Source organism: Sus scrofa, chromosome 18 (genome assembly GCF_054392235.1).
Source record: "Sus scrofa isolate SSC_HxYL_T2T_F1_AM1 chromosome 18, Sscrofa_HxYL_maternal_Yorkshire_Landrace_v2.0, whole genome shotgun sequence".
Taxonomy (NCBI): domain Eukaryota; kingdom Metazoa; phylum Chordata; class Mammalia; order Artiodactyla; family Suidae; genus Sus; species Sus scrofa.
Genome location: NC_139400.1, coordinates 57780635 through 57808275, shown reverse-complemented (window position 1 = coordinate 57808275; position 27641 = coordinate 57780635). Strand labels below are relative to the sequence as shown.

General features: G+C 44.3%; 1 protein-coding gene and 1 long non-coding RNA gene across 16 annotated transcripts in view; one reads left to right on the top strand and one right to left on the bottom strand.

The window, feature by feature from the left end:
- Nucleotides 1-18425, bottom strand: part of MRPS24 (mitochondrial ribosomal protein S24) — a 49107-nt gene extending 30682 nt beyond the window's left edge. For 11 of the 13 annotated variants that reach the window (XR_014834174.1, XR_014834168.1, XR_014834171.1 and 8 more), the window contains exons 1-4: nucleotides 18364-18425; nucleotides 18216-18284; nucleotides 18001-18112; nucleotides 7804-7860 (exon numbers count right to left, since the gene is read on the bottom strand). Coding sequence is in view for 4 of the 13 variants with exons in the window: in XM_021079350.2 (XP_020935009.2) it covers nucleotides 7804-7860; nucleotides 18001-18112; nucleotides 18216-18284; nucleotides 18364-18402 (277 nt within the window). In the remaining 9 variants the exon portion in view is untranslated. Of the gene's footprint in view, nucleotides 1-7803; nucleotides 7861-13600; nucleotides 15998-18000; nucleotides 18113-18215; nucleotides 18285-18363 lie in introns of those variants that run through there. The other 2 variants (XM_085005739.1, XM_003134862.5) reach the window with 2 other exon arrangements.
- A 7-nt stretch (nucleotides 18426-18432) lies between these two features.
- On the top strand, nucleotides 18433-25001 carry LOC146395075 (uncharacterized). Of its 3 annotated transcripts, XR_014834181.1 has the most exons (3): nucleotides 18744-18887; nucleotides 19855-20007; nucleotides 24071-25001. It is a non-coding gene; the product is annotated as an uncharacterized LOC146395075 (long non-coding RNA). The 3 variants fall into 3 exon arrangements; XR_014834182.1 differs by lacking the exons at nucleotides 18744-18887; nucleotides 19855-20007 and adding an exon at nucleotides 18433-18725; XR_014834180.1 differs by lacking the exon at nucleotides 19855-20007.
- Nucleotides 25002-27641: the final 2640 nt, after the last annotated feature.

Below are 27641 nucleotides of genomic sequence, written 5' to 3'. Positions count from 1 at the left end.
GTGGGTGGGCGCTAAGAAATTATACTTCTTGGAGTTCCTGTTGTGGCTCAGTGGGTTAAGGATCTGAAATGGTGTCTGTTAGGATTTGGGTTCAATCCCTGGCCTCGCTCGGTGGGTTAAGGATCCAGTGTTAACGTGAGCTGTGGTGTAGGGTGCAGCCAAGGATCGGATCTGGCGCTGCTGTGGCTGTGGTGTAGGCCAGCAGCTGTAGCTCCAATTCAACCCCTAGCCTAGGAACCTCCATAAGTCACAGGTGCAGCCATAAAAAGGAAAAAAAAATTATACTTTATTAAAAAAAAAAAAACAAAGGGACAAAAAACTGGTCAGACAGACTGAGGTCAGAATGTTCTTGACCTTCTCGATGTTTCTGCCTTACTCAATCATACAGTCGAGGCATAAAAGCAAATCAAGAGGAAGTATGTAAGGAAAAACCCTCCTGGCATCTCTAACTTGCACTGGCTTCCCCAGTGGCCTGGCCAGTTTCCGACGGTGGGGAGTCCCAGAGGGAAGGAAGAGCAATTTTGAGCCTTAGGTGTCAAGAATTGGGTGGGAGCTGCCCAGGGGACAAGGTCCTTCTGCTCAACAACGAGCACGGACTGACGTGGAGTTTTCTCCTGGGCCAAATCGACAAAGCTGAAGCGAGAGAGCTGGGCTGTTCAGGGAGCCAGGCTGGCGAGGAGGAGCCACTGCAGGGCAGAGGAGGCCGGCGGCCCATGCATTTCACCGCAGTGAGCCGCCCAGACAACACTAAGAACCATGCGCGTGTAGGTGGTTATTGATAGCTCCAGGCAGCCCATCCTCCCCGTTGATAAAGACACAAATCTTAATTATGAACAGTTAGGATGAAAAAACAACTGCCCTCAAGTTAGGAAATTCAAACGGATTATTTCCTCAGATCACACCACACAGAAGCGGGTCTGTTCTGTGAAGTTCAGCCGGCTCGGCCTGTTCCGATGCCAAGCACATTCCTGGGTCTATCCCACTCGAGGCCAGCTAGACTTACGTTGCAGAAACTTGAGTTCCCCAGCCAGAGACATACCTGGGAGCCCGGTGAGAGAGGCTGGGCCCTGGCAGCCCTGGCTTTTCATGAATACCCTTTTGATCAGTGCCACATGCAGTGGTCTTTCCAGAAAGAATTGTATTTTCTCACGGTACAAAATGAAGATCAGAGATTGCATTGCTGCTGAAAACGTCCCACATCCTGCTCCAGAACAATGTGTGGGAAGGGCAAAGACACAACCACTGCAAGCCTCCGTCACCCTTTGAGTGAAATGCTTTTCTAAGCTTTAGGAAATCAGTCTGAATGACTATAGGTTATGATTATACGAGAAATCGCAACAGGCTGTGCTGTGTACATAAAAGACTACCAACCATATTATAAATTTAATTTGAAGTTCCCTTTAGCTGGAAGAGTTCTTAAGTCTATAAACAAGATAAATGTGCTTACGAGAGTGAGATAAGATACATCCCTTAAAAGTATGATTATGGGACTTTTGAACTAACAATCTCTCCTCGTCCTTAACTCAGTGGGAATATTTTGGATTTTGTACCATTAGACATGGCACTGGCTTCCCCTCCCCACCCCCCTGCATGCACCTGAGGCATGCGGAAATTCCCAGTCTTGGCATTGAACCCACACTACAGCAGCAACCCAAGCCACAGTAGTTGACAATGCCAGATCTGTAACCCACTGAGCCCCCAGGGGACTCCAGCATTGGCTTTTAACTTGAGATACAGTCTTTTTTTAAAAAATTATATCAATTCTTTTTAAAATTAAGAGTATGTTTTTTAAAGTTAGGAATGGAATAAACCCACCTAAGGAGGCAAAGGCCTGTATTCCAAACACTGTAAGACACTAGTGAAAGAAACTGAAGATGACACAAACAGATGGAAAGATACACTATACTCTTGGATTGGAAGAATCAATCCTATTAAAATGACCATACTACCCAAAGCAATCTACAGATGCGATGGAATCCCTATCAAATTACCAATGGCATTTTCCACAGAGCTAAAACAAAATTTTTTTTAATTTATATGAAAACACAAAAGACTCTGAATAGCCAAAATAATCTTGAGAAAGAAGTACAGAGCTGGAGGAATCAGGCTTCCTGGCTTCAGACTATACTACAAAGCTACAGTTTTAAGAACAGTGTGGTACTGTCGCAAAACAGACACATGGTCAATTATCTACAACAAAGGAGGCAAGAATATATAGTGGAGAAAAGACAATCTCTTCAATAAGTGGTCAATAAGTGGTGCTGGGATAACAGGACAGCTGCATGTAAAAGAATGAAATTAGAACATTCTCTAACACCATATACAAAAATAAACTCAAAATAGATTAAAGTCCTAAATATAAGACCAGACACTATAAAACTCTTGGAGGAAAATATAGGCAGAAAACTGTTTGACATAAATCACAGCAATATTTTTTGGATACTTCACCTAGAGTAATGGAAATAAAAAGAAAAATAAACAAATGGAACCTAATTAAACCTAAAAGCTTTTGCATGGCAAAAGAAACCATCAACAAAATTAACAGACAACCTATGGAATGGAATAAAATATTTGCAACAAGGGATTAATTTCCAAAATATATAAACAGTTCATACAGCTTAATATTAAAAAAAAAACAATCAAAAAATGGGCAGAAGACCTAAATAGACATTTCTTCAAAGAAGACATGCAGATGACCACAGGAACATGAAAAGATGCAAAATATCTCTACTTATTAGAGCAATGCAAATGAGGTATCTCCTCATACCAGTTCAGACACTAGAACAGAATGGCCATCATTTAAAAGTCAGAGTTCCTGTCCTGGCTCAGTGGGTAAAGGACCCGATGTAGTCTCCGTGAGGATGCAGGTTTGATCCTCACTCAGTGTGTTAAGGATCCGGTGTTGCCATGAGCTGTGACGTAGGTTGCAGACGTGCCTCGGATCCTGCATTGCTGTGGCTGTGGTGCAGGCCAGCAGCTACAACTCCGATTCGACCCCTAGCCTGGGAAATTCTATTTGCCACAGGTGTGGCCCAAAAAAGAGATTTAAAGGAGAAGATTTCTATTTCTAATTCATGTCAGTTTGGAGCATAAGAAGTACTGATGACTGTTCTCTCTTTCCAAATGTTTGATAACTAACTTAATTTCCTTCAACATTTTCCCCTCTTATTTTTATTTTGTGTATTTACCATACTCACTTTTCCAACTTATCTTTTTAATTGTGTGTTAAAAGAATCATCTCGTGGCTGTCGATTTAATTAAATTATGCTTCCAGCTTTACACAGCCTTTCCTGCTTTGCTCAGTGTGAGTGCGGGCATGTACACGTGTATGTGTTTCCTGCCTATTCTAGTTGAATATACAGTTTACTTTCATTCATTGTTGCTTCATAACATAGCCATAGATTTTCCTCTAAGTGCCATTTAGCAGTATACATTGTCCTTTGTTTTAATTCTATAATCCAGAAATAATATCAACCTAGTAGCATGAAGATAAATGCATAATAGTCATCCTTTTCTAAATTTTTAATTTTTTTTTCATTATTTTACAAAGTACTAAGTGGTATCCTATCTTCTTCATGTATATTCTTTTTCTTCTATTTTTTTACACAGTTGGTCATTACATTTCCCATCCTATAAAAACTGTTTCCTCTATCATTTGCCCAATTTTCTACTGATTGTAGACTTAAACAGTTTTTAATGATTTAAATTAATTAATAAAACACCTTCTGAATAAGTTAAATAAATTTTAATCACTTGAAGTTACTTGAGTTTTAGGGGAAAGGTACCTATATGTCAATAGAATTTTTTAAGTCCAGTAACTTTATTAGGATTTGTTCTGTTTTTAATAGATCCGAGCTGAGTCTGCGACCTACACCACAGCTCACGGCAACGCTGGATCCTTAACCCACTGAGCGAAGGCCAGGGATTGAACCTGCGTCCTCATGGATGCTAGTCAGATTCGTTTCTGCTGAGCCACAACAGGAACTCCAAATGGTGCTGATTTGAGATGGTGTTGTGCTCTGTGAGAAAACACACTGGACCCTGGAGCCAGGAGACCTGGGGCTACGGCCGAATCTTCGTATCTCAGTCCCCTCCCTCATGATGTCATGTACATGTGTGGACAAGCACCCCCTCATTCCTGATGTTACATATCCCGGTACCCAACCCATTTTCCATCCATGATGTCATGCATGGGTACCACACACATCACATTCATGGTGCCATATACGTGTATGGACATTCACCCCTCATTCCTAATGTACATATACTGGTATGCTCGCCCATTCCTCATACATGATGTCACGTACGGGTACACACGCTCACACCTCATTCATGGCACCATATGCAGTACACACATTAGCCCTTCATTCATAAATGCCATATACCAGTATGCACATAAGTGTTGTGGTTCACAATGCCTACAGGAAGGACTATTAAATGTATTTTAAGGTAATAATATATAGGAAATAAATATATATTTATTTATTTCCTATATATATATAGGAAGTACATGATCAACAGTAAAGCCCCATAAAAAGGCACAGTACAATTGGCTTCAGAATTGTGCTGGGTGATGCCTAAATATTATCCATGGAAAACAGGCATTCAGTGTGCAATTGGCTTTAATTTGTTTGCATTCATGTTTGGGGTGACAACATTCAAACACTGGGCACACCACAGCTCACAGCAATGTCAGATCCTTAACGCACTGAGCAAGGCCAGGGATCGAACCTGCATCCTCATGGATATTAGTCGGCAACACTGGATCCTTAACCCACTGAGGGGGGCTAGGAATCGAACTTGTGTCCTCATGGATACTAGTCGGGTTCATAACCTGCTAGGCCACAATGAGAACTCCCCACATTTTTTGGCACATTTGGGGTTTTTTTTTGGTTTTTCATTAAATTATAGTTGATCTGGGAACTCCCCACATTTTAAAAAGCGAAGATAAATGGCTGAAATAAATGTATTTTGTAATATATTTAATTCGTTATATCTAAAACATTGTTACTCAACATCTATTCAGTGTAAAAGTTACTGAATAGACTCCAATAGGAAAGCAACAGAAGGTAGAAAAGGACATTAATTGTCCTTCCTGTTCCAGCAACTAGATCCAGACCACCTCAAGAATGGACTGACCGAGAGGGTGCGGAGAAAAGGGAACCCTCCCGCACTGGTGGCGGGAATGTAAATGGGTACAACCGTGATGGAGAACAGTATGGCAGCACCTCAGAAAACCACATGTAGAACTCCCATATGACCCAGCAATCCCACTCCTGGGCATATATCCCAACAAAACGATCACTGAAAAAGACACATGTACCCCTGTGTTCACTGCAGCGCTATTCACAGCAGCCAAGACACGGAAACAGCCTCAATGTGCATGGACAGATGACTGGATTAGGAAGATGTGGTACATACACAATGGAATACTCCTCGGCCATAAAAAGAGAAATAAACAATGCCATTGGCAGCAACACGGAGAGAACTAGAGACTCTCATACTAAGTGAAGTCAGTCGGAAAGAGAAAGACAAATACCATATGGCACAAGTGAACCTTTCCACAGAAAAGAAAATCATGAGACAGAGTGTCCAGAGACAGTGAGGTTTTGTATCCTTGTAGGAAACACTGATTTGTGCAAACCAACGGGGCCAGCCTGTGGGCCATTAATCCAAGGCCATTGACTGCTCTGCACACGAGACATGGCACAAATATTATCTCAGCTGTGATATTTCTGATTTGAGTGTCAAGAGGCAAGAATCCATGTAAGAAATACGTCGAGTAATGCTGACTTACAAAATGTGACTTAAAAATAAATTAGCACAGCCAGAAATTTCTCAGAGTTAGGATTCCATTTCCAGAGAGAACCACCCCGATGGTCACTTTGTTTTGTCCACAGCGCCACCTGCCGACACAAACTGTGACCCCGCACAGGTGGGAGAGCTGAAAAGTGGGTCCTTGATGGAAATAGCTGCTGTTTTTGCAAATGCAGAGGCCAAGAATACCACTTCATTTCACTCTACAGTGTTCATCAGTAAAAAGCTGGATTACTGATTTATGGAGAACCCAGATCTGTGAACTGAGACAACCAGGTCCTACTTCCGTGGGTACTAAATTTACCTCCACTCTTCGTTAGCTCTGCAGGCATTGATTCCTTTCTCCTCTGTAGAAGAAAAAAATAAGTATGTCTTCAAGGGAGTTCCTGTTGTGGCTCAGTGGGTTAAGAACCCGACTAGTATCCATGAGGAAGCGGGTTCTATTCCTGGCCTCATTTAGTGGGTTAAGGATCCAGCACTGCCATGAGCTGTGGTATAGGTCACGGATACAACTGGGATGCTGCATTGCTATGGCTGTGGTGTGGGCTGGCAGCTGCAGCTCCATCCTAGCCTTGGAACTTCTGTATGCTATGGGTGCAGTCAAAAAAGGCAAAATAATAATAATAATTAATTAACAAATACATCTTTAAATAATGATATTAAATAGATTTGCTAGCCACCTACTCCTGCCAAAAAGTAATTCAACAAAAATAATTTACACCAAAGTAAATCACTTGTCAAAGGCAAGTGTTCATAGAAAAGCTGCAGGAATGTGGTTTTAAATATTCTCCAGAGAAAGCAAAACTTGGAACACATTATTTCCTGCCACTGACCATAGTAAAGAATCAATGGGAATTCATATCATGCACTTCAGAATCCAAAGCCAAATTATTTGAAAGAACTATCAGATGAACACTTTTGGCAGGTGAAAAGAAAGTCTGTGCATTGATTTAATAACAACTTTGAATTTAAAAAGGAATGCCAAATTAAACGCACACATTGATTGCAACTTACATCCCAATTTCAGAAACTTTGAAACAGAAGAAAGAAGACACAATAAAACGTTGTCCGTGGTTGCCTCGGGTGGTAATATTACAGTAATTCTTCTGATTTCTGTTTTTCAGCTCTTTCATGTTAAGCTACGGAGAACATCACAACTTTTAAAAGTAGGAAGAAACAAGCAAACACCAGCGAAATGGTGGAGAAGTGGAGAATTACAACTCTTGGCAGTCGGGTTCCATTAATTGTGAAATGCAGCACTATCCTTTCACTGGAGAACTCAGATGTCCTTAGCAAAAAAAGAAATTGCAATACTCTGTTTTGGTGCAGCATCTCAGCTCCCAGAATTGAAAGTGCCTTGAAATATCATTGTTTCAACCCAATCAAAAAATGGACAGAAGATCTAACTAGACATTTCTCCGAAGGAGACACACAAATGGCCGAAAAACACATGAGAAGATGCTCAACAGGGCTGATTATTAGAGAAAATGCGAATCAAAACCACTACGAGGTACCACTTTCCACCAGCCAGAATGGGCATCATCAAAAAGACCACAAACAATAAATGCTGGAGAGGGTGCGAAGAAAATGGACCCTCTCACACTGTTGGTGGGAATGTAACTTGGTGCAACCACTAGGGAAAACAGTAAGGAGCTTCCTCAAGAAACTAAGACTAGAACTACCACATGATTCAGGAATCCCACTCCTGGGCATCTCTCTGGAGAAAACCGTAACTAGAAAAGATACGTGTATGCCAATGTTCATTGCAGCGCTACTTACAATAGCCAAGACAAGGAAGCAACCTAAATGTCCACCAGCAGAGGAGTGGATGAGGAAGATGTGGTACATATGGCTCAAAGTAAGAAAGTAGAGTAACCCTCACCCTGGAACCCTGGGCTCTGGCCCCAACATGCCCTATGCTGGCCAGGAACAAATCGTTCCTGGTGCAGCAGCCCGGGTCCTGAGAGGATTACCGAAACTTCTTACCTTGTAAACTCATTCCAGATAGCTTGATTGACAGAATATTCATCCTGGGAGGATTTCCTGTAGATTATAAACAAACACAGAAGCTGCATGAAGGTTTACATGGAAATATCTCCGTAAGAAAAAAAATTAAATTAGCACCCTCATGGACACGGCAAAATGTTTTTAATTGAACAATGTTTTAAAATCCTTGTGTGGAGGAGCTTCCTGGCAGTGTAGCAAGTTAAGAACCTGGGGTCATCACGGCTGTGGCTCAGGTCACTGCTGTGGTGTGGTTTCAATCCCTGGCCCAGAAACTTACACATGCCATGGATGCAGCCAAAAAATAAAATAAAATCCCTGTGCGGAAATTTCTGAATCAGGCTTGAGGTATGTGTTGAGATTCATTTATTTTGCACATTAACATCCCATTTTTCCAGCACCATTTTTAAAAAAGGATATCCTTTTCCATTGGATTGCCTTTGTGACTTTGAAAAAAATCAGTTGAAGAAATGTGAATGGGTCTATTTCTGGGCTCTATTTTTTTTTTAGGGCAACACCTGTGCAAATAGACGCTCCCAGGGTGGAGATGGAATACCATGGCAACACCAGGGATCGAACCCGCATCCTCATGGATGCTAGTAGGGTACCTAGCCCAATGAGCCATGACAGGAACTCCTCTCAATTCCATCATGATCTATGTGTCTGTTCTGCTTCCAGTTCTATACTGTCTCGGTTGCTGCTGCTTTAAAGTAAGTCCTAGGAGTTCTCACTGTGGCTCAGGGGAAACGAAATCTGACTATGATCCACAAGGATGCAGGTTCTATTCCTGGCCTTGCTCAGTGGGTTAATGATTTGCCACTGCCACGAGCTGTGGTATAGGTTGCAGACGTGGCTTGTATCTGATGTTGCTGTGGCTGTGGCGTACGCCAGTGGCTGCAGCTCCCGATTCAACCCCTAGCCTGAGAACCTCCAAAGGCCTTGAGCGCAGCCCTAATAAAATTAAAAAAAAAAAAAAGACAAACAATTTTTTAAATTTTTGAAAATTAAATAAACATAAAACAAATAAATAAATAAAGTCCTGAAGTCAGTGTCAGTCTTCTGACTTTTTTTTTTTTCAGAATTGCTTTGGCTATTCTAGGTCTTTGCCTTCCATATGCATTTTAGAATTGATGCAGTCAGTTTCCTCCGTCCCTGTCTCACCGCAGCAAAGCATTGAAACGATGGAGGTTTTACAAATTTATTAAAGTAAAAGTACGTTTTCAGAGAGGGGTGGGGGACTTGAAGTCTATAACAGAATCGGTTTCTCAGGGTCTATAAAAATGCTTCCAGGGTTCAAGTTGGAATGGCATAGCGTCAATAGATCAAACTGGAAAGAACTGACACCTTGGCAATACTGGTGTCAGTGAACATGGCATCTTTCCACTTGATTTCTTTCATTAGTGTTTTGTGGTTTTCAGCATTTAAATTCTGCACATATTTTCTCAGATTTATATCTGAGTGCTTCATTTCTTTGACTCCATGGTAAATGGTGCTGCTTTTCAAAAGTTTAAATTACGCCTCTTCATCATTGATGTACAGGAACATGATAGACTTTACACTGACGTATTAACTCTAGGAGCCTTTTTTTTTTCTTTCTGATAGATTATGTGGGACTTGCTTTCTCTCCTTCCCTCCCTCCCTTCCTTTCTTCCTCCCTCCGTCTCTCTCTTTCTTTCTCTCTCTCTTTTTATGGCCGAACCTCTAACCTGTGGAAGTTCCCAGGCCAGGGTTGGAATCAGAGCTGCACCTGAGGCCGACATCACAGCCACAGCAACACTGGATCCAAGCTGCATCTGCTGCCTACACCAAAGCTTGTGGCAACACTGGATCCTTAACCCACTGTCGAGGCCAGGGATGAAACATACAACCTTATGGATACTAGCCTTGTTTTTAACCCGCTGAGGCACAACGGGAACTCCCATGTGAATTCTTCTGCGTAGAGGATTCATGTCATTGTAACTGAGCAGGACCCCATTGGGCCTCCCCCAGGCAGACCCCTCCCTCAATCCTCTGCTGCAGCTCTTCTCTGGAGATAACAGTATCTCATGCACACGTCCTGCGTTTCGAAGATGCTAAAACCCCAAAATGGAAGAAACCAACTACTTGATGGCCATGAGCAGGCCGCCCCCGGACCTTCTGGTGCCTGAGGATTGACCACCATCAACCAGTCAGAGACTGGCGCAGAGCTGATCACAAACCCTGGGGGGGACAGTTTCCTAGGGGCATGGTTTATGTGCGAAAGATGGGATTTGACACTTCATTACCAGTTTTCCCAGTTTTTAGAGTTGGTTCCCAAGCACCCACCAACTCTGATCAATTACACTTTTGGTGTCGTTGTTGCCAAAACTCAGCCTCTGTCCAACAGCGCCCAATAGAACGTGGAGACAGAATTTGGGGTGAAGAGAAAAAAATAGCTTTATTGCTTCGCCAGGCAGTGGAGGCCACAGAAGACTGTGCCCTCAGGGGAGGAGAGGAAGTGCTTTTGGAGTTTGGGAGTAGACAACAGGGACACAGATAAGGATCAGGGTAGACGGAAGGTTTCCTTCTTCAAAGCTGGTGTTTAGGGCCCAGGACTAGTTCTGGAGAGCCTTCCCTCTTCTTTTCCTTTGTTGGCGATTTTAGTTCTGCAAACGAACTCAAAGATATTGTTCTGTGTATTCCTTGAAGAGGAAGCAGGACCCTGCCCCGAGGCTGTACCATTGTTTCTTGACGGCTCTTCTCTAGTCTCTGCATCCCCTTCCTTCTCTGATCAGCAACAGTTTGAACCAACCATCTGGAACTCAGAAATATTCCAGGCTTATCCTGTACATTTTCTGTCATTGGAAATCAGGAATGCCAATGATTCTTAGGGGTTTTTTTGGTGGAAAATGGTATTTACAGATCAGCGTCCAGATGATGGGCATGCATATTTCTGCTGGGTTGTTCCAGGGTTTTTGGGGGAGCGGACACATCTAGGAATGTTTTTTTTTTTCTTAAAAAAAAATAACATGTGACTCCATACTTATACTTTTAATTCAAATTCAGGACTACAGGGTTTTAACTATTTTATTTTTATTGTATTAAAGTATAATTGATTTACAATGTTGTGCCAATTTCTACTGTATAGCAAAGTGACCCAGTCACACACACACACACATATATACACATTCCTTTTCTTATATTATCTTCCACCACATTCTATCCCAAGAGACCGGATACAGTTCCTTGCAGGACCTCACTGCTTATCCATTCTAAATGTAGTAGTTGGTTTTAATTTTTTTGAACTCAGATCTCAATCTCCCTTCTCCCACACCAAGAATCCCACTTTTCCAGGACACAGAAATGGCAGAATTGGGAAGTCACAGAATTTCTCATTTGCTTATCCCACAGCGAATCAACAAATCAGAATAGGAGATGCAGGGTCCATCTCTGGACGCGCCTGCGGCATATGGGATCTCCCAGGCTAGGGGTCGAATTGGAGCTACAGCTGCCGGCCTATACCACAGTCACAGCAAGGCGAGATCTGAGCCATTCTGAGACCTACACCTCAGCTCACGGCAACGCAGGATCCTTAACCCACTGATCTAGGCCAGGGATTGAACCAGCATCCTCATGGATACTGGTCAGATTTGTTTCCTCTGCACCACAAAAGCAACTCCCCAGTTGTGATTTTTAAACCATCAGCCATGGTATACTACTTAGAACTGCTTAAGACAAAATATATTAAAACGTAAAACTTCAGCATATCTAAGAGCCAAGACAATGGTTGCCTCTTGTAAATTAGATATGTTCATTGCAAATTAAACTTTCCCCTAATAAATTCAAAATCTGAAGGCATTTGGCTTAATTTTTATATCTCTATTCAAATGGTAAATTAGGATATTTGTCATCTCCTTACTTCTTATCCTAAGCCCCTTTCCCTTAAGAATTGATATTTTTGCCTGTAGATTCCGCAGTGCTATTTCTCCCCTTTTCCTTTTTATTTTCTCTATCAGAAAGTATATTCCTACGTCTCGTTAAAGCTTTTCATGACACTAACATTTCGAAGGTACTTTCTCTCATTGTTTGTAAACAAGGGAAGAGGTCTCCTAATAAGCGTACATGGTATACACAGTCAAGATTTTTCCATGGAGAGATTTCCTAACGATTTCTGTTTTACACCATCATTCCATCACGAAACCTGCATAAATGTTTGTAATCTATTTGTACCAAGAGTCTCCTGACTTCATCACAGTGAATTTCCTTATATGACACTAAATATGAATAAAACAATATAGTATTTGCTTTTGTTATTTACATATTATATACATGTGGACATGTATATTAATATTTGCTAAATGTCATTCATTTGCACAGGGTGGTAGCTGATTGCACTTAATGGTGATAACTATTTGGCATTCTGGTTTTTTTTGAGGCGGGGGGAGGCACCTCCACGGCATGCAGAAGTCCTCAGGGACTGAGCCATTGCAGTGACCATGCTGGATCTCAACCCACGGAGCCACACAGGAGCTCCACTGTTGGGCATTCTTAGGAGTTGTTTAGAGAACATTTTAGAACGGTCATGAAAATATGCCATCTACTCACTGAATTCACAAATCGTTTATAAATTACACAATACTTTAAAGGAGCAGAGATTTTGTCTCTTAAAGATTGTAAACTGAATAAGTCCACCCATTTGGCATAATGATACTCAGCAAAGGAATAATGGCTTCTACTTCACTGTATATATGTTATAGTTGCTCCTACAAAATCTATGCGGCCATGAGCATTTTCATGTCAACATTCTTTGTCTAGTTTACTAATAATGACCTGAGGTCCATCCTATCCCTTATTTTCTTTTATTTCAATACAACCGATTAAATTTTTTCCTTCTGGGATGGCAATGTTCTTAACATGAATACTCCTTGCACCTAACACATTCCAGCATGTGAGCTACTTCTCTTGTACAATCAAAACAAGTTTTTGCTTTTTATATTTTCAACTACATTTAAGATCTGAAATGCTTTCTTAGGAGCAATGTATTTCTTTTGAATTGTATTAAACATATAGCAACAGGAGTTCCCGTTGTGGCTCAGGGGAAACAAATCTGACTAGCACCCGTGAGGATGCAGGTTCGATCCCTGGCCTTGCTCAGTGGGTTAAGGATCCAGCGTTGCTGTGAGCTGTGGTGTAGGTCGCAGATACAGCTTGGAATCCACATTGCTATGGCACAGGCCAGTGGCTGCAGCTCCCATTTGCCCCTTAGCCTGGCCGCCTCCATATGCCATGGGTTCGCCCCCCCAAAAAACATATAAAATATATATTTGTTTTAAAATAATATATATATTTAATATAATATACATAAACAGATATATATAATATAAAAATATATATATAAACAGATCACTTCTTGATTTACACTGCTAGCTATAATGGACACTGTAAGAACATGTGCTTTTGACTAAGTTGAGAAACATTCTAGGCTTTGAACTGCCAGTAATTCCATGTGACCTTCTAAGAGGCAACTTATCTCTGGCACAAACTAAAGCAACATCTGAAATCACTTGTGAGATAGTCTGCCATTGCTTCTCTGACTTTGTCACTTTCTCCTATTACCTAGGACTGATGAGTTTGAATATTTTTTAAGCACTTCTAATTAGAAAAAATCTTGATGAGAAACTGAATCCTTGTGGTCACAACTTTTCTCATTATTCTCTAGTATTTGAGCTGGCAAATATTTGATTTTTTGCTAGAAGTCTTAAAATATAAGCAGGGAAACAAAATTAAAATAAGCATTCTTGAAAAAAGTGAGCCAGTCATGTGAATCATTACACATTTCATTTTTATTTTATAAGCTGCCCTGTTAAATGTGTTCAGCCATGAAGTGAAGTAGACTCACTAGTGTCTGAATTCTAAACGACATCTATGGTAACAGGCATTTCAGAGTGTACCCAGGACAGAGCCACACCAGTTTAAAAAAAAAAAAAAAAAAAAAACAAGAAAACTCTTAAGTAACATAAGTAGACATGTGCATTAATAATTTAACATAAAATTATGTATTACCTGACTTATTTACTTCACTGTGCCAAAAATCTTATTTTAAAAAATAAAACAATAGAACTAAGGAGTTCCCTGGTGGCACAGCAGGTTAAGCATCTGGCATTGTATCTGCTGTGGCCATGTTCGAATCCTGGCCCAGAAACTTCTGCATGCCACGGGTATGGCCGCTTCTCTAGTGTTTGCATGTTTCTTCCGACTTTTAAAAACAGTAGTGTTCTGGGAGTTCCCACTGTGGCTCGGCAGGTTAAGAACCCAACCAGTATCCATGAGGATTAGCATTTGATCTCTGGCCTTGCTCAGTGGGTCAAATGGCCGGCATTACCGTGAGCTACAGTGTAGGTCATGGGCACAGCTCAGACCTGGCATTGCTGTGGCTGTAGCATAGCCTGGCAGCTGCGGGCCCGATTGGACCCCTAACCGGGGAAATTCCAGGTCACGGGTGTGCCCTAAAAAGACACCCCCCCCCCCGCCCCTGCAAAAAAGAGCTTGGGTAAGGGTCATTCATGGTCAAAGCATCAGTGTTACAAGTTAGGATAAAGGTCAGCATAGCATTAGGATGAAGTTTTCGGTTTCCGATGGAGGCAGGGTTAGTTACACTTGAGGACTCAGTATCCAGGTCCCGGCGAACTAGTCCAAGCTAGCATCAGAGTCAGAGGCAGGACCAGGAAGGGCGTGGCTGACACCCTCAGGTAAGAGTGAGTCTGAAGGTACAGGTAAGGTTGTGGGGAGCATCAGGCAAAATCAAGGGTTAGGAGTAAGAGCGAGTGTTAAGGCTCAGAGTCAAGTGAAGAGTATCAGGATCACGGTCCTCAGTCAGGTGCAGCTGAAGGTCAGCAATCCCGCCCCATCTCCCAGCACCACGGGCGGCTTTCGCACATGCCACTTTCTGAAACGCTCCTCCCACACGCTGCCCGGCCACCTCCCTCGCCTTCACGGACTCTTCAGTGCCGTCTGACCCCTCTGCCCCTCCCCGGGAATACAGGGGTTTTGAAAGCCAGGGTCTTGGAGTGGGATGTTTTGATCACTGATGGGTTCCAAGCTGCTTAGAAGGGGCTGGCACAGAGCAGGTGCAGTTAAAAGCTTGTTTAGGAGTCCCTGCCGTGGCTCAGCAGTAACGAACCCCACTAGTATCCCTGAGGATTCAGGTTCGCGCCTGTGTTGCCGTGAGCTGCGGTGTAGTCACAGGACACGGCTCGGATCCCATGTTTCTGTGGCAGTGGTGTAGGCTGGCAGCTACAGCTCCAATTCGACCCCTAGCCTGGGAACTTCCATATGTCATGGGCAAAGCCCTAAAAAGACCAAAAAAAAAAAAAAAAAAGTACACCTAAAATAAAGTTCAAAGTTCTGAGGCAGAATGACAAGTAAGCTTCATGGCTGATCTAATATGCCTATATTGCTTTGATCTTGTTAAAATTAACACTGCTTTATAATCTCCAAAAACGGACCTTTCTTATTTTGAGAGAAAACAAAGAACCTCGGGTAAAGTTCCTGACATAGTGAATGGCTCAAGATACTCATTCAACTGTAGCTATTACCCAAATCTCAGTAACAAGCAGCCTTCCTGGGAACCCTGGAGCATGCTAAAAAACCCGATTCTTGTTTTCTCAACAGACTGAGAAGCAAGACAAGGAGAGTCTATTTATTCAACAGCAACTTTGAAGACAAAGCCTCAGTAACCCGAGGGGATGAATTTCCTCTGTTTCACTTCAGTCCCTTTCCACAGATTTCTTCTGCAGGCTAGAGCTTGATGCAAAAAGGGCCGTCGTCCTAGATATACTTATACACAACTTTCGAGGGCACAGTCTGGAGGTGCAGATGCACAGGACACTTGTAAAAGTGGGACAGCAGAGTCTCACTGTAGCCCACAAGGAAGTAGAACTTGTGTGGGGGCAGCTGCCTCAGGACCAGGGCACAGATCTCCAGCTGGTTAGCCCGGCGCTTCAGAACAAGCTGGTCAGCCAGGCAGCCTGGGAAGGTGCCCAGCATAAATTTGCGCAGGAAAACATCTTCCACCGTTCTCTCTGCAGCATGGTCCTCCCCGTCCAGGTTACCTGCAGGGAGAAGGGCGCCGTGGCGAGATGGTCAAAACTCCAGAGGGCGCATCCACGAGCACTGGACGCTCAATTCCACACCCCACCCGAGGCTCTTCTCTCTTCTTCTATAAGTGGAATAAGAACAACACTTTAGGAGTTCCTGCTGCCACTCAGTGAGTTAAAAATCCGACACTGTCTCTGTGAGGATGCAGGTTCAATCCCTGGCCTCGCTCAGTGGGTTAAGGATCTGGCATTGCTGCAAAGCGGCAGTGTAGGTCACAGATGTGGCTTGGATCCAGTGCTGCTGTGGTTGTGGCTTTGAGTCTACCCCTAGCCCAGGAACTTCCATATGCCACAGGTATGACCAAAAAAAAAAAAAAACAAAAAACACATTAAAAGTTCTAATCCCCTCCCCCCCGCCTCCCAATCCTGAACGGTATGTATTATCATTACTTCTGCTTCACGAAAGAACGGGGCCTTAGCCAGGGTGCAAAACTCAGACGACCCCTCCACGTAGACCCAGAGTGTTTCTTTCCAGCTCTTCCTTGGCTGCCTTACAGAAGCACTGGTCATCCCACAGGCCAGAGAGATGACGGCACCAGTTACTTCTGAGATTAGGGAAGTGAGCTCCCTCACTGACCAGAGCCATGGCCTCAACCAGTGGGTTCTCACTGTGCACCCTGGAACCTCAGCACCTCTTACAATACCTGTTGAGAATGTCCATACCCATCCCAGACCTTAGAACCAGAACCTGAAAAAGGCAGGGGACAGGAATCCATATTTTAAGTAAATTTTCCACATAGATGTACCTCCAACATTCAAAGTTGGGAACCCTCAGAGTGAACAAAATAGTGCTGATTCTCATTAATTCACAGGAGTTATGTTCCAGAACTCACTAGTTATGTTCTATAAAATCACTATGAACAAAGAGTTAGCAAATATTGAACCAGTGCTCCTGGTAGAAATAAACTATTAGGCTTCTGCAAGACTTTGATTACAATATTTTTGTCAACAGATGGACATGTAACCTTTTTCTGTTCTTGTTTAAAGACACCTACAAATGGCTGATTTAACTTTGAACTCTGTCCCTACAGCTCTGCAACTCCTGCCTGAAGGAAGCTTTTCCAGCAAACGCTTTTTTCCTATAAGGTACAACTTTCCCATAAGATAACTTCTCCTTAGCAACACCAGATGTACTTCAGCATTATAGGTTTTTGTTTTTTGTTTTTGTCTTTTCTAGGGCCGCACCCTCGGCGTATGGAAGTTCCCAGGCTAGGGGTCTAATCGGAGCTGCAGCTGCCGGCCTACACCACAGCTCACAGCAATGCTGGATCCTTAACCTACTGAGCTAGGCCAGCGATCCAACCCCGAAACCTCGAAGTTACTAGTCCGGTTCGTTAACCACTGAGCCACGACGGGAATTCCATACAGGCTATTTTAAGGCAGTGAAATCACAAACTTGAAAGCACGGCACTAAAGGACCTCAAAAGGGATACCTGTTTATAGCGTGAAGATGAAACCAGAAGGCAGAGCCTTGTTCAACCTCAGCTTAGGTGCATGGGGCGGGCGGGGGTTGTTCCACCATTTCTTAGAACGAACATGAATGTGAAAGCACCAAGAATAGACAAATTCACAAATACGGAATCTGTGAATGAGGAAGGTCAACTACATATACTCACAGTGAAACACCTGTGCTTCAGCGGAAAACTGCAATATTTAGAACAGCTTTCTAGGTCGTCGAATTCTACAAGGTTCCACATTTCACTGCCTCTGAGTTATTTTACACCTAAACTATAGATAACTGGTAGCAGTGCAAAATAATTGTCTTTAGGCATGCAACTAATTTCTGAGTCCTTGCTCCCCACGGAAAAAGCCAATTTTGCATCCCTTCCAAATACATTTCAACATCTCCGCTCATATAAGTATCTACTCCTCCTTTGAAAGCATTTAACGTATTTTTAGCTCTCACATTGACGACTGAGTTAAATAAAACCTCTAGCACGCGCTCATTTCGTGTTTACGAGACAGTCACGACTGAGCGCGCCTTCGGTGAAAACTGGGGGTGTTACACCAGCTCCGCTGCAGGTCCTCCCCGCTCCCGCCGCCGAGACCAGCATCGTCCCCTCACCTGTGTGCAGCGACAGCCAGCCCTTGCGGTGCGCGATGTAGTGAGGCGCGTGCGCCTCCTCATAGGTCACTGGCTTATCCCCCTTGCTCACTCGGACTCGGGCCGCCCGGTTCTAGAAGGAAAACGGGGCCATGACTCCCCGCGACCCCTGATCCAGGCCGCGCACCAGGCCACGTCCCAGTCCCCCAGGCCGCGCGCCCCCAGGCTAGACTCACCTTGGCGCAGACCGCGGAGATGTGCAAGGCGCGCCAGGCGCAGGGCAGCTCCCGGCTCCACGACAGCACCTGCAGGGAGACGGGGTCGTGAGACAGAAACGAGAGCTCCCACCTCCACCCACCCGCCCTGTCCGCGCCGCCCACTCACCAGCGGCCGTAGCCCCCGGCCGCACACGGACGCCGCCATCTTGGGCCGAGCGGAGCGCCGCCTGGGGGCGGGGCGGCCCCCGGGTTAAAGGTCAAGCGCGGGAGGGCACCACGCGGGCGAGACCACGTGCGAGCCGGCGCGGGGGTGGAGTCGCTCCCCGCACGGGGCCGCGGTGCAGTCGGCGGCGCTGACCGCCGGTGGGAGGCGGAGGCCTCGGCTCGGAGCTCGTGCGACGGCCTGGGTGGACCCGGTTGGTGTGGGGAGCTGGGCTCTCCGCCTCCGCCTGCAGCCCTGGCACAGGCCGTCCCCCCCTCCGCCTACCACAGTCGTGGTTCGGCTCCGGAAACTGGCTGACGCAGAACGTAAGGATTCGGCGCCCCAGAGCAGGCGGCCGTGAGGCGAAGGATGGGGGTCCTGGTGGGGTTCCTGGTGGGGGTCCCCTGGAGACTGTAGCGCTCACTGCTTCCCATGCCGGCCTGGGCCTTTCGTGGGAGCCGAGCCTTTTGCCACGCTCTAGAAATTAGGTTGGTGAATTCTGACTCCAAGTGATACCCTTTAAGAAAAGAAAAAACAACAAAAAAACCCAGGAGTTCCCTTCGTGGTTCAGTGGTTAACGAATCCGACTAGGAACCATGAAGTTGCAGGTTCGATCCCTGGCCTCGCTCAGTGGGTTAAGGATCCGGCGTTGCCGTGAGCTGTGGTGTAGGTTGCAGACGCAGCTCGGATCCCGCGTTGCTGTGTCTCTGGCGTAGGCCGGTGGCTACAGCTCCGATTAGACCCCTAGCCTGGGAACCTCCATATGCTGCAGGTGCTGCCCTAGAAAAGACCAAAAAAAAAAAAAAAAAAAAAGGTCTGACCTTTATCCACAATAAAGAGGAAATGTGTTTTGGTTAAAACTTTACCCAGTTCTTGGAGGGACAAGATAGGGGCAGGGGATTAAGGGACACAACCTACTATGTATAAAATAAATAGGCTACAAGAATGTATTATACGACACAGGAAATAGGTTTTTTTAATCTATAATTTTAAATGAAGTATAAGCTATAAAAATACTGAGTTACTATGTTGTACAGCTAATATAATATTGTAAACAGCCGTACTTTAATACATTTTAAAGAAACAGTTTTTCAAAGATGGGTTATGGGTAGGGTTTCATATGTGACCTTACCCTGGTGTCTGGTCCTTGGGGAAGGAAAACTTTAAAGGAGAAAGGGCTAAATGACCAGGGAATGCCTGGGGATGTTGCAGAGCCTGTAGTACTCAAACCAAAGCATTGCCGCTGTAATCGGTATCCAGTAATTATCGTCAGAAGGACAGATAGCAACACTGGAAATCCTAGTTCTGAATTCACACTGGGAAAAACATGGACTCTGGATTCCGGCTCAGGTGTAACAATCTTTGTACAGTTGGGCCTCAGTTCCATAATCTATATAATGAGTTTTGTTAATTAAACCACCTCATAGAGCTGTAAAGATAAATAGCTGTTATTAGCTCTGTTAGGTTGAATCGTGTGAAATTGCCAACATGTGGCCATTTTGGCTTCATCATTCCCCCAACGCTGCTTGCGTACTGCTTGGGGTTTTGCATGGGAAGGAGGACCAGATTATCATCTGTGTGGAGGGCAGATGGCGGCAAAGGCAGATGGTGAGTTGCCTAAAAGCACACTGGGGAGGGCCACAGAGGCACTCGGCTTCGGCACAGTACATCTTCTGTGACCAGATACCTCTACCTGGGGTTCCCTGGTAGCTCAGTGGGTTAAGAATCTGATGCTGTCACTGCCGTGGCTCTGGTTACTGCTCTGGCATGGGTTTGATCCCCAATCCTGGGAACTTCAAGCCATGAAGCATGGCTAAAAAAAAAAAAAAAAAAAAAAAATTTAAGATTCTTCTGACCATTTGGAGCTGGTTTCTCCAAAAATGGACAACGTCCTTGATGCCCACTTTACTAGGAATGTTTTATTTCTAAAATTTTATTATTTAAGTTTTATCGAAGTACAGTTGATTTACAATGTTGTGATAATTTCTACTATACAACAAAGTGAGTCAGTTATATACATAACTGTTCTTTTTCAGATTCTTTTCCCATGTAGATTGTCTCAGAATATTGGGTAGAGTTTCCTGTGCTATGTAGCAGGTCCCCATTAGCCAATCATTCCAGATACCACAGTGTACATATGCCTGTCCCAAACCCCCATCCATCTCTCCCCATGACCTGTCCCCTTCAGTAACCACAAGTTTGTTTTCTAAGTCTGTGGAGCTGTTTCTCTTCTGCAAATAAGTTCATTTGTATCCTTTTTTTAAAGATTCTACATATAAGTGATACCATATGATATTTATCTTTGATTTACTTCACTTAGTGTGATAATCTATAGGTCCATCCATGTTGCTGCAAATTTCATTCTTTTTTATGGCTGAATAATATTCCATTGTATATATGTACCACATGTTCCTTACCCATTCCTCTGATGCTGGATATTTAGATTGCTTCCGTGTCTTGGCAATTGTAAATAGTGCTGCAGTGAAATTATTTTGAATTATTGTTTTCTCTGGATATATGCCCAGGTGTGGGAATGTTTTCTCATGGTAGTTCTATTTTTAGTTTTTTGAGGGACCGCCATACTGTTTTCCGTAGTGGTTTCACCAATTTACATTCCTGCCAACAGTGTAGGAAGATTCCCTTTTCTCTGCACCCTCTGCAGCATTTATTATTTGTAGGCTTTTGATGATGGCCATTCTGGCTGGTGAAAGGTCGTTTTGATTTGCATTTCTCTAATAATGAGTGATGCTGAGCATCTTTTCGTGAGTTTTTTGGCCATCTGAATGTCGCTTTGGAGAAATGTCTTTTTAGATCTTCTCATTTTTGTTTGGGTCGTTTACTTTTTTGACCTTGTGCTGCAGGAGGCATTTGTATATTTTGGAGACTAATCCCTTGTTGGTCACTTTTTTGGCCGATATTTTCTCCCTTTCTGTAAATTGTCTTTTTGTTTTGCTTTATGGTTTCCTTGGCTGTGCAAAAGCTTTTAGGTTTAACTGGGTCCCCCTGTGGTGCAGTTGGTTAAGAATCCAGCTCGAGTCACTGCAGAGGTGCCCAGAACATGGGTTAAAAGGATCCGGCATTCCTGCAGCTGCAGTATAGGTTGCAGCTGTGGCTCAGATTCAGTCCCTGGCCTGGGAACTTCCATATACTGCAGGTGTGCCCATAAAATTAAAAAAAAAAAAGTTTAATTAGGTCTCATTTGTTTATTTTTATTTTCATTACTGTAGGAGGTAGATCTGAAGGAAGATACTGCTGTGGTTTATGTCAGAGTGTTCTGCCTGTGTTTTTCACTAATATTTAGGTCTTTAATCCATGTCGAGTTTATTTTTGTGTACGGTGTTAATGTTCTAATTTCATTCTATTACATGTAGCTGTCCAGTTTTCCCAGCACCTCTTATCAAAGAGACTGTCTTTTCTCCATTATGTATTCTTGCCTCCTATGTCATAGATTGGTTGACCATAGGTGTGGGAGGTTTATTTCTGGGCTTTCTATCCTGCTGCATTGATCTGTATTTCTGTTTTTGTACCAGCACCATATTGTTTTGATGGCTGTAGCTTTGTAGCATAGTCTGAAGTCAGAGAGCCTGATTCATCCAGCTCCATTTTTCTTTCTCAGGATTGCTTTTGCTATTCAGGATCGTTTGTGTTTCCGTACACATTTAATTTTTTGGGTTGTTCTAGTTCTGTGGAAAACGCCATTGGTACTTTGAGAGGGATTGCATTGAATCTGTAGGTTGCCTTGGGTGATACAGTTATTTTGACAACATTGATTCTTCCAATCCAAGAACATGGTATGTCTTGCCGTCTGTTTGTGTCATTTTTTATTCCTTTCAACAGCTTCTTAAAGTTTTCAGTGTGGAAGTCTTTCACCTCTTTAGATAGGTTTATTTTCAGTTATTTTATTCTCTTTGATGTGATGGTAGATGGGATTTTTTCCCCTTAATTTTTCTTATCTTTCAATGTTAGTATATAGGAATGCAAGAGATTTCTGAGTATTAATTTTTTATCCTGCAACTTTACTGAATTCGTTGAGCTCTAGTAGTTTCTGATAGCATCTTTAGGATTTTCTATGTATAGTATGTCATCTGCGGTGACAATTAAACTTTTTCTTTTCCAATTTGGATTCCTTTTACTTCTCTTTTCTTTCTTTCTTTCTTTTTTTTTTTTTTTTTTGTCTTTTGTCTTTTTTTGTTGTTGTTGTTGTTTCTTCTTTTTCTTTTCTAATTGCTGTGGCTAGGACTTCCAAAACTATGTTGAATAAAAGTGGTGACAGGGGAAAGCCTTGTCTTGTTTCTTGTTCCTGATCTTAGCAGAAATTCTTTCAGCTTTTCTCCACTGAGTGATGTTAGCTGTGGGTTTGTCACATTTGGCTTTTATTATGTTGAGATAGGGTTCCCCCTGTGCCCTTTTTCTGGAGAATTTTGATCATAAATGGGTGTTGAATTTCATCAAAAGCTTTTTTTGCATCTATTGAGATGATCATATGTGTTTTATTCTTCATTTGGCTCCTGTGGTGTATCACACTGATTTGTGGACCTTGAAGAATCCTTGCATCCCTGGGATAAATCCCACTTGAGCATGGTGTATGATCCCTTTCATGTATTGCTGGATTCAGTTTGCTAGTGTTTTGTTGAGGATTTTGGCATCTGTATTCCTCAGACATAATGGCCTGTAATTTTCTTTATTTGTGGTATCTTTGTCTAGTTTTGGTATCAGGGTGATGGTAGCCTCAGAATACGTTTGGAAGTGTTCCTTCCTCTGCAGTGTTTTGGAAGCATTTCAGAAGGATAGGTGTTAACTCTTCTCTAAATGTTTGATAGATTTTGCCTGTGAAGCCATCTGTTCTTGGACTTTTGTTTGTTGCAAGTTTTCTAATCACATTTTCAATTTCAGAACTTGTGACTGGTCCATTCATATTTTTTATTTCTTTCTGGTTCAGTCTGGGAAGATTATACCTTTCTAAGAATTTGTCCATTTCTTCTAGGCTGTCCATTTTAAGGACGCATAGTTGCCTGTAATGGTGTCTTATGATCCTTTGTATTTCTGTGCTGTCCATTGTGACTTCTCCTTTCTCATTTCTAATTTTATTGACTTGAGCCCCCTCTCCCTTTTTTTCTTGATGAGTCTGACTAAGGGTTTATCAGTTTTGTTAATCCTTTCAAAGAACCAGCTTTCAGTTTTGTTGATCTTTTCTCTTGTTTTCTTTGTCTCTGTTTCACTTATTTCTGCTCTGATCTTTATGATTTCTTTCCTTCTACTAACTTTGGGTTTTTTGGGGGTTTTTCTTAGTTTGTTTGTTTTTTGGCCACATGCACAGCATATGGAAGTTCCCGGGGCCAGAGAATCCAGACTGCGGCTGCAACATGTGCCACAGCTGTAGCAACGCTGGATCCTTAACCCACTGCACCAGTCAGGGAATGAACCTGCACCTCCACAGTGACCCAAGCCGCTGTAGTCAGATCCTTAACCCACTGCATCACAGTGGGAGCTCTGGGTTTTGTTTGTTCTTCTTTCTCTAGTTGCTTTAAGGTATATATTTCTAAAATTTTAAACTGTGGCCTCATACTCTTCTGCATATTGGATAAGTGGACAGAATAGGAATCAGATGTTCTCTGATCACAATACTTTCCAAATTTAAGAACTCCAAACTTTTTTTTTTTTTTCTTTTTAGGGCCACACCTGCAACACATGGAAATTCCTAGGCTGGGGTAGAATCGGAGCTACAGCTGCTGACCTGCACCACAGCCACAGCAACATGGGATCCAAGGCACATCTTCGACCCACACCACAGCTCACGGCAATGCCAAATCCCCGACCCACTGAACAAGGCGAGGAATTGAACCCAAATCCTCATGGATACCAGTCAGATTCGTTTTGGCTCCACCACAATGGGAGTTTCCAAGAACTTTTCAACTTTAACTGAAGGACCCTTTTAAGCTGATAGTGTTTTTTTTAAAGTTTCCATAAAGTTGGATGATAAATATTGTAAATCTACTGCAAAGCAGTGAGGAACATGGGGTCTTGACGTCTGAATTACTGCTTCCTGGCTGTGCAGTCTGGGCAAGCGAACAGACCTTCCTGAGCCCCAGTTTCTCTCATCTGTAAAAAGGAGACAGTGATGGGTTGTTGTGAAAATCACATTGTAAAATCACTGACGGAGCAAAAAGCAGCTGATGTGTGTGTGTGTGTTTAAAGAATAGTCTCTGATGTCTACCTCCTCCTGGGGAGATGAACCAGTTACTGAGCGTTCACGAGCCCTCGCTGGAACAGCACCGTCACCAGGGGACAGGAGCAGAGGCCGCTTCTCCGTCAGGCGAGGGCGGCATGACCCTGCACTGGAGGACCAGTGCTCTTCAGCTGAGCCGGAGCAACGGTGCCGGGTGTTCAGGCTTTGCCGCTCTTCCTTATGCCTCGGGTGTCTCCCAGGAATTCTAGACTAATCTAGATCTTTCGTGGCTTTTTATATATTTTCTGTGTTTTATACTCTGTTTTATGCTTTGTTTTACCCTCTGCAAAAAAGGGTTTCAGCTGGTTCCTTGATGGGAAGCAGTGGCCAGTCTGGGGTAGCAGGTCATGGGAATGATATAAACAACTTAAAATGACATTTTTTTTTTTTTTTTGTCTTTTTTGTTGTTGTTGTTGTTGTTGCTATTTCTCGGGCTGCTCCCGCGGCATATGGAGGTTCCCAGGCTAGGGGTTGAATCGGAGCTGTAGCCACCGGCCTACGCCAGAGCCACAGCAACTCGGGATCCGAGCCGCGTCTGCGACCTACACCACAGCTCACGGCAACGCTGGATCGTTAACCCACTGAGCAAGGCCAGGGATCGAACCCGCAACCTCATGGTTCCTAGTCGGATTCGTGAACCACTGCGCCACGACGGGAACTCCTAAAATGACATTTTTAATACATTACTATGAACCGTTACATTTTTTTAAATCACCACTGGAATGGTTTTTTAGGCCCTTTATTTTTCTGTAATTTCTATTTGTTAGTATGTTGATACCCCGTCCTTCTCCCATCAGGCCTGTAAAGGAGGCAGTATTATCCCAGTTGGGCGGATCTGAAGGTGGAGGCTCAGAGACTCCCCTGGGGTTACAGAACCAGCACGTGGTAGCAAGCCCGCTTGTTCTTCCTGGAACTCCCCTGCAGCACTGGGTGGGTGTGAGTGTTCAGGACCAGGTAGGATGTGGGGAAAGCCTGTGTCTCTGTGGTTGGGCACAGACTGCCGCCCTTGATCCTAGATTGGCTGCTCCATACTGAGGATCCAGCCTCACTTTCATGCTCTTAGAGCAGCAGTTCTCTCCCCCCACCGGCCCCGGCTTCACCTTAGAATTCTTTGGGTCCCGCACCTCCAGGACAGTACTGGGCGGGGGTGACACCCGGCTCTTTTCAGTGCTCCTTAGATGATGCCAGTTTGCAGCCAAGGCTGAGAATCTGCCGTGAACTCCAGGTTTCTGTGGGAGACCCCCAGACCCGCTCTGTAGAGACCCCTTTGCAGGAAAGGGCTGTTGGTCTGTCCTCACAACCCTTTTCTACCCCCGGACCTGCGAGACCCTCGCAGCTCCTACCCTGAGGAGACCCGGCCCCCAGGACAAAGGCAGGGCATTGTGTGATCTGGATTTTTTTGGAAGGCGTTCTGTCCAGTGGGTCCAGTGGGTCCAGTGCAGAACGCGGGCTCAGCTGTATCAGAGGACAGAGCCCTGGCCAGGCTGTGGGGTGACACTGTGAGAGGGAAACTGGGCCTACGTGGACCTGCAGAACGCAGTCGAGCCTGAAGCAAGATGTTTGCTTCCTGGAATGTACCAGAAACCAACCTCAGAGAGAGGTGCCCTAGCCAGAGATGCCTGCCTTCCCGTGGGCCATGGGGTTTGCCAAGACAATGCCAGTCTTCGCAAGACTGACTCTTTTTTCTTTTGGTCTTTTTAGGGCCACACCCACAGCATATGGAAGTTCCCAGGCTGGGGTCAAATCAGAGCTGTAGCTGCCGGCCTACAACAGCCATAGCAACTCAGGATCCGAGCTGCGTATGCAACCACACCACAGGTCATGTCAACACCGGATCCTTAACCCACTGAGTGAGGCAGGGATCAAACCTGTGTCCTCATGGATGCTAGTCGGGTTCGTTAACCGCTGAGCCACGGCAGGAACTCCCAAGACTGACTGATTCTAATTTAGAACTGCTGCCAGCATGTCTACATTTTGTAACCCTATGGTTTTTACATTATTCTTGGTAATTTGTTCTCTTCTAATAACCAACCCATTCACCAAGAAGAATCCCAGAGGTTCTCACAAGCTCCATCCTGGGAATTCAGCCAAACAACCACCGAAACCAAGTTAAAGCAGAGTCTTGAATTGTCCTCTTCGCTTCCACGCAGGCAGCCAGAGGGGCTCTACCTCCTCGTTTCGTGGGAGCTCCTGCCGCCCCCTTGTAACCCCCCCCCCCACCGAGGCCCAGGAGGAAGGGTCGCTACAGTGGGTGGGGTCCCAAGCTGTCATTACTGACTGACGCCTTGGCGAGCTCAGGAAGCCGTGTCCTGATATCAGAACCAATTAAAACACCACTCCCCACACGGGACTGGGCTGGCTCAGAACCCCAGGGCTTGGGGTAGACGGAGGGGAGCCGCCTGGCGCGTGCCAGCGCTGGGACCTCACTCCCGGTTCTCAGATGCTGTGCTAGATCTGGACACAAGGGTGGGCTAGACACCCTTCCTTCCCAGGGGCGGGCGAGTAAGAGGGGCTCAGGAGCCTCACCAGCCCTTCGGTGGGGCTGCCATCCAAGTCTGTCCTGAAGAAGTGGCCGCCAGGACCGAGAACGGGAGGAAGGAGGCCCTGGGCAGACGGGAGCACGAGCGAGCACCCACCAGAGTCCGGAGTGTGGGTGCGGTGGGCGTGGGGTAGGAAGTCACAGAAGCCAGGACCTGGGGCACCTTGGCGCCCTCTTCTGTGGTTCCAACTTACTGGTGCTTATGAGGCTGCGCTCTGATGTAATTTTTTTGAAGTCTTAGGAACTCAGGATAAGTTTGTAGCAAAAATCATTTTTTTATTACTGACTCAGAAAAAGAAAAGGGATTTTTCCTTACTGGGCTAATTCACAGCTGGGGAGCTGGGGAGAGCTACCAGGTCAGGTTGACAGTGGTACAGATTTCTCAGCACCAGCTCTGCTAGGTAATGTGTCTCAATAAATCTAAGATAACGTGGATTAAAAGACTGCTCTCTATACCATTAAGACGGAGAAAAGGCT